The following is a 12,816-nucleotide window of genomic DNA, read 5'->3' on the forward strand; positions in this document are numbered from 1 at the left end:
TGAGATAGACACCAAGGTCCCAACTCACTTGCCTAATCTCAGAGATGTGGTGCCGTTTAAGATGCTATAGGCACCTGAAACATCCACACAGGAGTTGACAAATATGCCACAGGCTTTGCAGGATAATTACGCTTTTCCAGAGATTTTGAGATTACACTCAATTCTCAAATGAAACTAGTTTTAGATCGTTCATGAAACTGAGTTCAATCCCTAATGGTTGGTCTACTAAATTACTCTCTAGGCTCTACTACATTGGCAGCTTGGACATAGAGCACAGATGAAGAATGACAAATGAAAGTATCCTAATCTCAAACTGAACATCATCCGTGCCATCTCTGCAGTCAAAATTATAATGGAGAAGGTGAATACCAAATGATCACTCATCACTTTTTTCAATATATGATCTACGAAACAGCTAGGAGGTGGCAGGTTAAAATAAACAGAAGACAGTATATCATGTTATATTCAACTAAGTACAGACATCCTGTCACAGGAGTCTGTTACACTGAAAGGTCACATGGATTCAAGAAGTGATCGGACAAATTTATTGAAGAAAAATTCAGTCAGGGCTATTAAGTACTAAGATACTTTGGCAGTCTCTAGAAAACTTGCACAAATCACCAGAGGCAGGGAGAACACTTCACACAAGTGCACCAGAGGCATGCCATATTCCTGTAACTCTCTGGGCACCATCAGAGACAAGCTACTGGCTCAGATGGACCTCAGCATACAGTGTTTTCTAAAAGGTTGGGGTTTTTTTCAATTTCTCTCCTCCCTTTCAAAGTAGTATCGTAGGAGCCAGAATCAACATATTATTATGTAGTTAAAGGGCTACACAATAATACACATCATAATACTACACTACTACTCATGTACCCATGTAATTTTCACCCAATGGAGCTAGACTGAATACAGCCATTACTCACATTCCCATTTCAGGAAGAATTCTTATTAAGCATATGCATATTAAGCATATGCTGGACACCTCCTGAGATTGCATCAATGATCACAAAACCAAGAAAATCTAACCACCATTTATCGTCAAAAAAAGTGGAAACAAGTCTGGGAAATTTAAATTGGTCTGAATAAACAGAGCAGGTCTCTGAGCAACCTGATCTGGTTGAAGAAGTCCCTGCTCACTGCAAGGCGGTTGGACTAGATGACCTTTAAAGGTCCCTTCCAACCCAAACCATTCTATGATTCTATGATAAGGGTCTAGTCCAAATACTAATGCTTACACTAATTTCTAATTATGCATTAATTTTTAATTTTTAAGCATTGAAATTTAAATCTTTAAGCCCCACAAGCCTCTGACAGCATCATGTTTATATTGTGAACTATGACTGCACTGGATGACGAACAGAGGCTCTAGTCACTACTCTGACTTGACTATACTCCCTGGCCACACCCTGACTACATTCACACATCTGGGTGCACAAGTGGGCAGGGAGCTCTACTGTTCTCCAATACACATTCCGCATCTCAAAAATCAGGAGACAAGGACTGAAAGGTGCATTGCCAAGACTGTAGTGGCAATGCACTGTAGTTGCATTGCAATGTCCTGTAGTTTTGAGACAACTAATTATTTTTATGAAATACTAAGGTATATCAGCATCTTAGTAAAAAAATTTAAACATTGTAAAAACATTTTAAAGTACCAGCTATAGTTCTTAACAGCCCTGTTATCAAATTCTAGTAGTTATCTCCTCGTGAATGAAAAAAGCAAAATATTCAACTGTAAGCTCATATTTGCATCTAAAGGTAGCACTTATATAACCCTCTAAATGTCAGTACATAGTCACAACCAAATGCTGTAGCTTCCAAAGACAATTACAACAGAAGACTTCTCTGGTAGTAACCTGTTTCAAGTTAAAACTGTGTTTAAGTGCCTAAAGGCCAAGTCATACAAAGTTCTGAATGACAACTACATTAAAAAGGTACAATCTTACTTCAGATTAATTTCACTGAGTTCATTAACTTACAAAAAAAATCCCTACTTGAAAACAGTCAGTTTGTAGTTTCCTTATGAAATAAAGGCAGTACTTCCTCAGTTGTAGGATTATGGATGTCCTGCTGCCTCTGAGCCCTTTAGAAGACAAGTGAATATAGATTAACTAAAATGCCAAGTCTAAACCAGCACAGCTGAGCCTGAGCTACGGTGCCCCACTGGGAGGCAGGATAAATTAACTCAGTCTTGGTACTGGACACTTCCTGATGGCTTTAAGCACAAGCAAGAAAAACTTGCATGCCTATCTGTTCCTACTAAAAGCAGGTAAGTGGTCTTCAGCACCACATAGAGACAGTCTGGTTCTGTACAAGCAGGAAAAACAAGTTAATTGTTACAGTGTGTGATCTAATGTATTTAAGATCTGACTGTAGAGATGGCAACAGAGGTAGTTCTACCTCAGTGTAACAGCTGTTTGAATAAAACATAAACATTCTTTTACCTAATGAAGATATGACTTCAGGTAAAAATTAACAGGATACTTTATGGAAAAAATATTTCATATACCATACATGATGCTGAAATGCTCAAAAGCCTAAATACACACCTTTAGAATATTTAAGTGATAATGTCTTAAGCTGAGTTCGCATTGACTTCTAACTTGAGTATCATTTTCTCAGTTGTAAAATATTGGCATCTACATACTGGTTAAAGAAAATGTTAGGAGAGAGGTACAGTTATAGTGTCACTGAAAAGGGTGATTTTATATATTATCCATGAAGAAATGATAGAACATAAAAAAACTATAACCTTGCAATTTTCTTTTGTGCAATTAATGGATCACTAGATATTTTATTACCTATTGCCTGTAATGCATATAGTAATGAAACACAGAATATTTTGTATATAAACATTAACTAGGGTTCCTTGAAAAAGTGACTTGAATTTAGTATATAGTTTTCATTATAAAATAGCTTTGAGTTGTTGATTACTAAGGCTGTCAAGATTTTCTGTAAACTTGGTATAGTCAGGGACAAATTTGCATGGTAAGAAGGTAATTTCAATACATAGATGTTGTTCTTATACCTTGAATTAATTTCAATGTCAATTTCTAGCCGTCAAATAATAAGATTCTGGGTTACTTGCTAATAGAAATAGCAGCTTTAATACTGCTTTTGACTAGTTGATCAACACAATTATATGACATTGCACATGGATTTTATGATCCAGGAGTTCCCTTTAGTTCTGTAAGAAAAATGTAGTGATGGCAAGTTAAGAAATCTTAGTCTGCACGTTTTTATCAGCTGGTAGGCAAAAATAACGCTAGCTTTGAAATCTTGGTAGAAAATTGTACATAAAAATAATTAAAACAAATACATCATCAAAGTACATGGGGATATTGATAGCTGACTTTGTTAGTCTTGTTAGTATATAATGTAAGCAGCTTTATGAAAAGATGATTTCTTTTTGCCTACATGGAAACCAGTTTTTATATTCCTTGCCCAAAGGAAAAATATTGTTGCTCCAAAACCATGATCCTAGTTTTTATGCTGTTCCATTTTGCTTCATTTCTGTAGAATACTGAATACGTCTCTAGAGAACTGAGATCAAAAAGCCTCAAGCACACAGGAGAACTCTGGCAGCATAACAACTAACTGCGCATCAGCTGAGCCACTGTAAGCATTGGTTACGGAGTACTGTTAACATACCACAGTAAATAAGGTAAATAAACTTAGCTTAAACTATGTGAAAAAGGCAACATATTTCAACCAGGAACATGAGTAGACAACAGCAGTGCTCTGTTACAGTTGCTCAGCTGATAGGTGCTTCCAGAATAAGCCATTAGAATTTGATCATATTTCATTCCTAAACATATCAGCCATTTTTTTAATGGCAAATAAATCAGGAAAGGTTAAAAGATCTAATATACAGCCATGCTACAAGACACTGGAGTGGTGTAAACAATCTATGCCCTCACACACATGCCAGGCCACTTGCTAATTCTTCTCTAAATTTCCACCTGCAGAGTGAAGCTAATAGAACCAAATCTGAGCATACACTTCTGTGCAAAAGTCAGACATCTTTCCTTAAATAACTAATGAAAGTGGGTTTTGCTTATCTGGCTGATTTTTCACTGAAGCTTATTAAACAATGTTCATATTTTCTACACTGCTGACTGAGCTGAGGGGCAATAAACCTGGTGCCTGGTGGCAATAAGCAGCCAGAGTGTGTAACATTTTCAGCTGCTCCACAGAGTCATTAAGGAACATCTGCCTATGCTGCTGCTTCTAGAAGAGGAACACACTTGCTCCCTTTTGACATTTCTTTCCCCTGAAGGAAGAAAAGGGTTCATAATTGTATTTTACCAGCAATTAACTTTTCCTTGCATCGGCACTTTTTTCCTCTGTTAAGACTCACAGTATCCAACATACATACACAAAATTCTTGCCAGACTGCTTGATTTTTTGACCAACAATCTACTTGACCAGAAACACTGCAATTTAAAATGTGCTTCTTACAACAAGGGTCCCAAATTCCCAATACAGAGTCAGATGAACCCCTAGGGAAAATGAGTTTTAGGGTAACTATCTACTCTCATTAAAAACATTCCTCTATTGGTATCCAGGAATTTGTCTCTAAGAAGGAAACAGAACCATTTTGTGTCTTAGGTAGCTCTCTGATCACCAAGTAATGTCATCATCCTAGTTATTCATATTAGGCTTGGTTCCAGAAGTGCAGTCCAAAACAGCAGGTTTGGTTTGAGCCCCACTGGCAGAGGTTTGAAAAGAAGCCTGAATAACATGGGTATCTGCAGTGTATCTCGTTCTTGCCTGCCCTGCCCCAACTGCCTTTTCAATGAAAGCTGATACTCTCCTCAGCACCCCTCTGCAGGAGTTCATTTGCCCTTCTCATCCTATCCTAAGTAAAAAATATTGCCCTGAGAATCCGTTAGCACATGAAAATCCTGTAGTAGCCAATGGATGTTAGAAATCCATAGTTTGAGGCAGCAGGGAGTGACACCCAAAGTGTCTTATAAAGTCACCATGCATTTTAAACTCCACGTTATTGCTAAACAAATCAGAAATACAAAGACCTGGCAAGCACAAAACAGCATGCCAAGGGCCCAGTGTCTGAGGGAGAAGTCTATACTTAATTACTGGTACAAAGTCATGCATTCTGCTACAATCATAAGAATACGCTAACTTCAAGTCCCTATTAACTGGAATGCACTAGTGTTGCGGAAAGGTACCTACCAACTAAATGTGTGATTCGTATATGTGAATGACAACTACAGATGGACATTCCCATTTGCAAGCAGAATGTTTCTGCTTTAATTTCTGTAAGTTCATAAATCAAAGCATAGCTCATCTGGAAATAGCTGCAATGTTACCTGATTTTAAGGTCAAAATTCAGAAGGCCTAGACAGCTCCATCCAAACTCAATAACCTTACCAGGGCTTTTAAACATTTTACCTGCATCTATGGGAAAAAAATAAAAATCAGTTTGCACTTTTTAATATACCCTTTTTTTAACATATATGTTTTTCAAACAAAACCCGGTTGTCCCACATATTCATTTAGCACTGGGACATGAGGCTTTAAAAGCAAAACCTAAAATGTACAATTAATAATAAAACCATACCATATTTTCATTAGTGTACTTCAAATGTGGGGAGATAGATGTCTAATGGTAAACAAGAATCTGTGGCCACTTCTGCCTTGAAATGCAAAGGTCACCTTACTTTTGGGGAAAGAGTGGGGCAGAGCAGAACAGGTAGCCTGACTGAGCTTACAAATATGCTCATTGGTTATGCTCATTGATAATAGCTCGATGTGGAGAAACAATGTATGTTCTACATGTCAACAGTAGAAAAAGTAAAACTCTGTCAGAAGGGCCAGGCATCTAAAAATACTGATAAATGGGCTACAAAAAAGCAGTAGTTTGCTGCCCAAAGCAAACAAAACGTTTCCAAAGATTTGTATTTTCGCTGCTACAGCCAAAAAGGTGCAGAACAGAACAATGCACAACTGAATGTATGAAAACTTACTATATTCTACCTCTCCAAAAGCAGAAATAGCAGGGCAGTAGAATGGGAGTAGCTTTCAGGATCTCTGTGTCCTGATTACCTACGGGGATTCCCTATACCAGCCCATGTCTACAATGTAATCAGCACTTCATGCAAGAATGGAAACTCGATCACCTCACCCAGTTTGGTTCTGGTATTGATGCCTTTGCACACCCCCTCCTTTGCCTTTGAGAGTAGGAGGCAGCCACTACTGACTATGTAACAAAGAAACAGAATGTAAGTCAAGCTCTGTATCCTACACCTAATTTAAACATTTTGTATTAATTTCTCCTGGCACAATGCAGAGTGGATGAGTATTTAGATTATTATCTCCCCATCAATGAAAATCTAACATCACTGGGACAGGAAGTTGCAGCTGTATAACAGACAGTAGTATTGCATACTAGGTTAGAAATGGGAAGGGAAAGCACTACAGGCAATTTAAAGTTAGGAGGTATTTTAATTTTAATTATCCCGACTGTAATATAGCCAAGAAAACAGTGATTTGAAAGGGAGCTCTCAAAGATCCTAGGCCAAAACCAATTATAACAAATTTTCCAAATAGCCATTTTTCAGCTTACCTGATCTCAGATTTTGCTTCTCAGATCTTTGCTGTTGGTAGAGTATTAGTCTACCCAGAATTTAGAAGGGAAAGCTTATGATTAGAATTCCAATTCTGCCATGAGTTCCCTATAAGTGTAGTGTTATTGCAGAGAAAATTGGGTCTTAAAGGCCACATTCCAAAACAGAATTATTTGCTTTTCAGAAGTACTTTTTTGAGCTTCAGATATAAATCATCTTTATTTCAGATGACTGAAAAGTATCCGGAGGGGAAATTCTGTTAAAAGTAAAGAAATCATACCCCCCACATTTTAACAGTAGAAATCTAGCAAAAGCATCTGAAAAAAAACCCACTGCAATAAAATTTTGTCATGATCCTTTGCACTGGGGTGATTTTTCCCCCCCTTTTGCTGCTAAAATAGCAGAACTTTCTTCCCCAATCCAAAGACAAGATTTATAAAGTCCTATAAGAGTTTTCAGAAAGGAATGAGATATTTTTTCCTCAAAATGTAGTTGAGATTAGAGAGACTTTAAAAGGAATCACTTTTTATATAAAGAAAGGCACAGAAATCTCTACAGAAAATGAGTTTAGCTTGAGAGTTGAAAATTTTGAACAAGAGTTTCTTTGCACAGATCCCATCAGTATACTCTTAAGTCTGCTGTTGAGAAATGGATCACCCAGAAAGAAGGAGCTGGTGGTTCCTCAATTCTTGTTACTGTGAAGTATAAGCTATCAATTAATAGAGACCCAGCTATTGCTTTTGTATTAGAAAAGGTAATACTCTGATTTTTTTGAGTGATACTTATGGACAAATTTTACTTAGCATGCAAAACTGATCAAAGACAGCAAGTGAATACAAGACAGAAAACAAGGGAACTACTCAGGACATCTTAATCTAATTTACAGTCATCTTTCATGTTCATTTCACTGTGGTTGAGGAATCAGGTATGTTATCAATAAACAGAAAGTGCTTCTCTAAGAATTTTTACAGACTTTGCTCAAACATATCTGTATTCAAAATAATAATTAAAAAAAGATGTTTATTTGCATAGTTTTCTTTCAATTACTACAGAATGAAAATGTACCTTGAAGAGTAATGTATGCATTCACAGGCAAAAAATAAGGATCGGATTGTGTACAAATACTATTATACAAACATACAATCAAAGCACCAGTAAAGTAAGTATTGGTATAATACAGTAAGTATAACATACCAAGTATATGTATAAAAATATGTAGCACTTGTGTATGTATTCATACACAATATACATTATCACATACAGTCATCATTAGATGAGAATAGAAGCACTGTAACTAGTAAGCCATTCTAACTTGAACATCTTAATGATTTCCTATTGTCTGACCTGTATTTTTAGTCAGTGTTTTTTCATTGTCAGTGTTTTTTCATAGCTAAAATGTCTTTACCAATTGCAGTGAAGTTATAGAACATGTAAAAGCTGGACTGGTAAACAAGGGTAGGAAATAGGCTTTTCTCACTGACGAAAGTGCAGCATAAAAATAACTTAAAAGATAACTGCCACCTCCTACAGATTTTCTCTTATTTATTAACATGGTGTGGAAAATGTTCAAAGTATTTTGTAGTGTAACTCGGTATTGACTAAAAGTTTCACTACAATATACTACGTAATTTAGTCCTGCCTCTTTTCCAACTTCTCTTTTTCACAAATGTCATTTAAAGTATCTCTACTTATGCACATCAGGAACAATTAAGTACAAGATCACAAGTAATATTGTACTTTAGTACCACAGTTCGGCTGCAGCTTTGCAACAGTATTACTCCAGAATCTATAAAACGCAAATGAATTGCCATCTTCGTAATTCAGGAAAAAAGTGGATACCGTCAATCCCTCCGAGCACCACACAGACAAACCCTATGTCCTCGCAGAGCTTGAGCTCTGCTCGCTATTGTTGCACGCTAATTAGAGCGGTTAAGTGCGAGACGTCGATCGTCAGCCACAGACAACCCTCTAAGGTTGGTCTGTAGCACCCGCGGGGGAACTGTTTGAAAGGAAGTTTGTGCACACCGATGTTTTCAGCAACCGCCTTATAAGAGAGGACCGGTGTCACTTCCCTCCTCTCAGACAGGGGCCATCAGAGGAGGCAGCTCCGAGCCAGCCCCGCCGCCCCCGCCCAGGGCAGCCTCACCTCCCTGGGAAGGCTGCAACAGCGAGACTTACCTTAGTGAGCTGGGCAATCTTCTTGCACATTTTCATGTGCATTTCCTGATTGCATTCCTCTGCCGAGCTGCTGCGAGCGGCTTTAGACCCATTGCAAGTCCCGGGCTGATGAATCTTGTTTATCCCAGAGGCCATTAGGCTTGAAATATTTTAATCAAGTCTGTCTGTGTACGCTCCGGGCAGTGCGATCCCCTGCTGCTGGCCTCCCCCGGCACCCTGCATGCACTCAAACCCCCATAGCGCTGGAGGAACGTCAGCCCCAACCAGGGCGAGCTCCAGCCACCGCGGCTCTCCCTTCTGTGCAGATGTCCCAGTCCTTCAGCAGAACACCCAGGCAAAGAGGCAGAGAACAGCATGTGCAAACATCCTGATGGGGATTTTCTTTTCCCTCCCCTTCTCTTCAAATGGTTGAGCTTCCGCCAGAAGAAGATGCCAGCGGCTGGATGCTACAAATTCCCCGCAGGAGACGCTGAGCCAGCCATACAGGCAACAGCACAGACATTGCTGGGGATCTGTTATAGAGATCGTCTGCAGATTAAATCATGTTACCTTCTTGGGCTGCTAAAGGATTGCAGAGCTCATCAGAGAGGACGGTGTTGGCACCTTTTGTAAGCTCTGTTATTTTGGCAATCCTCTCCGAGTCTGGATGGACCAATAAAGAGATGAAGAAAACCTTGTTCAATTTTCGCTGCTCAGCTGAAAGCAGAATGGAGCAGTTCTTCCAGCTAAGAGGCACACGAGAGCACAGCTGAGCCCAGGAGCATGTCCAGGATCTGGTCTGCCTGCCTTATCCAAAGAGACCGGTCAGTTCACGTCAGTTACATTAAAGGCATTGGAAAGGTGCCAGAAGAAAACCGACAATGTTACATGTCATTTTTTTTTCATCTGCAAACCGTTCCCTCTCTTCAAAGAGACCAGGCTTGTACACGTAAAAATAAATAAAAGGACAGAAAAGGCAGAAAAAAGGGCACAAAAAAGGCAAGCTATTAAGATAATGGGATTTTTAAAGAAGAATGCTTCAGTAAAGTGTTATGCAAGAAGAAAATGGTTAGTGGACATGTTTAAACAAGTCTAGAAGAGAAAGGGGAGAGGAAAAGGCAAAGTAGGGTGAAGTCAGAGAGATGGAGAAGAGGAAGAGGGAGAAAGAACAGGTAGGAGAAGCTGAGAGCTGCTCAACACCCCTTTGATGTGTCACTGCAGACAGTATAAGGGACCCCATGGAGCAGGCTGAGGGCCCTATCTCAGCTCATGCTGGCTTGCAGCCAGCCAGAGGGGACATGAGGCTGCCTGTTCCCCCCTGCCCCATGCAGGTACAGCAGCTTTACCGTCTCACCTCCTGGCCATACTTTCTGCCCTTCTCAGGCAAGAAGCTTCCACTTTGCTAGTGGTGGATTTGAAAAAGAGCTTCCTCAGGACTATCAGAATTGGGAAGGAGGATTATCTGGTGTCAGCTAAGGGCAGGGCAAAAGGAAAAAGGGAAAATCCTCAGCAAAAAATGGAAATCCTCAGTGAGGGCAAAAGGAGATAAAGCACTGTTAAGAATAAACACCCCAAGAGGCCGAAGAAGAATGCCTGCAGGCAGTAGGGAGAAGGAGGAATAAGAAGATGTAAAAAGAGAAGACCTTGGGACAGAGAAACCAAACCCTCCAATTGCTGGGAGAAAAGGAGGGACTCTACATCTCCAGAGGCAGAAAGAATCTTCACTCCAGGAGTAAGAGGAAACAGAGACCGTCTGAGAAACGCAGCGTAGGAGAAGGGAAAGGCCAGGAACGAAAATGAAGATGGTCTCAGTTGCTGGGAGATGCTAAGCAGGGAAGAGAAGTTTAGCCCAGACAAAACATTAATAAAAAAAGGCAAGAAACAGAGCCTTGTACACAGGAATGACTAAGTATAGTTTCTTCATTCATTGGCATTAGTGTCCAAGATGCTGCTGCCTGTGACTGAAACTTTTTCTATGACTAGGGCATAAGGACATGCCATTGTCAATTGTCTGGTATCTGATAAGACACGTACTCACACTTAAGTTTAACTCAGTTAATATGGTTATAATATCTTCTCTACATGGTCATCAATTTGAGAAAAAAAGTGTAGGAACTTATATGTAAATTTTTCATAAAATTGACAAGCTTATTAGGATAATCAAGAGAACACAAAGGGCTAGAGTAATTTCCTAGCACCTTGTTTCCTCAGAAAAAGAACAAAACTGAGTGAAAAGAGAAAGCAAATTAAGAAAAATGCAAAAGGTTTTAAAAGTATTTACAATATTTACAATTTACCTGTGTTATTGCTCTACTAGACAGATAGTAACATTCATGTTTTTTCTACTGAACAGCAGAGGACATGCTGGACCTGAATGCATGGCTGGACAGAGACTTCACTTACATAGGCATAGACAGAGCAGAGGAGCACGGATCTTCAGGTACACTGGGAAAGGAATAAACCACTGAGATATTTTCAAGTAGGCTCTTTATGTATTTTGGGGGGTTAAAGGGAAAAACTTGAGGCTTTGGTACAAGCTGGTGTTTTAGCAGAACATAATTTGTCACTGGTATAGTATTCTGAGTCCAGACAAGACTTGTCAGTCAGTATTTCAAACACTGTAAAAGCTTCAATCAGCACTCATGCACCAGCAAATGCAACCACAGAACACATATTCATAGGTGACTCAAGTCCATTAGTTCCACCACTCAAAAAACCCACTTGGTTTCAGTAACAGAATTTCAGCAGATAAAGCCAGAGCATTTCAATGAGAATTGGACCTTTTTTTTTTTTTCTTATAATTGATCTAGGGATCCCCTATAGATAAGATGACAAAGCAAGGATGTCACAAAGCATAATGTAAATGTGTACTATACAAATGTGGGTTTTGTGAGAACCACATGAAACACAAGTAGATTACAGAATGTTTGTGAACTTGGGGCAGTACATGGCAAAGACAGATTAAAAGTCTAAACAGAAAACACACATACGCTTCTGCTTGAATTATTATTGCTGCATTAGTTTTAAGTAAATTATGAAAAAAGGTGGTCATGTCACTACAGTCTTTATAAGTCTATGAGTAACTGTACACAGGTTTATAGCTTTACTGCTCAGATGCATTAACTAATTTCCTTTTTATTATAAAAAACAAGTCACATATGAGTAAAAGACTATAAGCCTTCCATTTTTGATACCTCCGGTTTGTTGAGCATGCATACTATATAGCTTCTGAAATCTTCAGACTAGCTACTCTTAAAAGATCCACACACCCCAAATTCCAAGACATAAAGAAGATACTTCTATTGCAAATGCTTAATACTTAAGTTTGTGCCTTTTTTAACATATTAAACAGCTTTCCCAAAACACAATTAATACAGAGCCCAATTCTTCCACTCTGTCTGAATACCAGTACTACTGAAGTCAGTGGGATTTATTTATTTTTTTAATACATGAGGGCAAAGTTAAACTGATGGCCCAGATTACACTCTACTGCTGTTTTGCAGCCCAATAAACTTTGCATTTGAAAATGGTAGAACAATACAGTCAGTCATTAACTGTCACGTCATGTTTCAACTGACAAAGCTGTATCAATAAAACAGATTTAAAACTTCCCAAGTTAGTGTCTCAACACAAGAAGATGCATCCCTAAGTGAGATTCTAATTTAATTCATAAATCACTATCCTCATTATTGATCTCCACTTAAATTCATTTTGGTCCCACGGTAGCTTTTTGACCCCAGAATACAGAAGTCGGGGACTATTTTTTCCTTCTTACAGGGGGGAAAAAAAAAAAAAAGGAAATAAGGATTAAAAAAAGTAGTCAGAAGACTTTTAAGAGCAGCTATCCTGCTCACCTAATTCACTATCCTACGTGCAATAAAGCTTATTTTGGGATTGAATGCAAGAAAAAGGACAAGTATAAACTGTTTTTGGCACTGGTACATCTTGGGTAATTACATATATATAGAATTTTATAAATAAAATATATTTAACTACTTTATAATTTTCATTTCTTCCCACCTCTAAAGCAAACAGGATTTGAGAGTCCAATTCAAAAACCACCAGA

General features: G+C 38.6%; 1 protein-coding gene across 1 annotated transcript in view; it reads right to left on the minus strand.

Moving 5' to 3' along the window:
- FAM184B (family with sequence similarity 184 member B) overlaps positions 1-8,906 on the minus strand; it is a 48,980-nt gene extending 40,074 nt beyond the window's left edge. Inside the window, exon 1 of the mRNA XM_059818168.1 lies at positions 8,772-8,906. Coding sequence (XP_059674151.1) covers positions 8,772-8,906 — 135 coding nt within the window. The remainder of the gene's footprint in view (positions 1-8,771) is intronic.
- Between the last annotated feature and the right edge of the window lie 3,910 nt (positions 8,907-12,816).

This window comes from Gavia stellata, chromosome 5 (assembly GCF_030936135.1).
Source record: "Gavia stellata isolate bGavSte3 chromosome 5, bGavSte3.hap2, whole genome shotgun sequence".
NCBI classification, from domain to species: domain Eukaryota; kingdom Metazoa; phylum Chordata; class Aves; order Gaviiformes; family Gaviidae; genus Gavia; species Gavia stellata.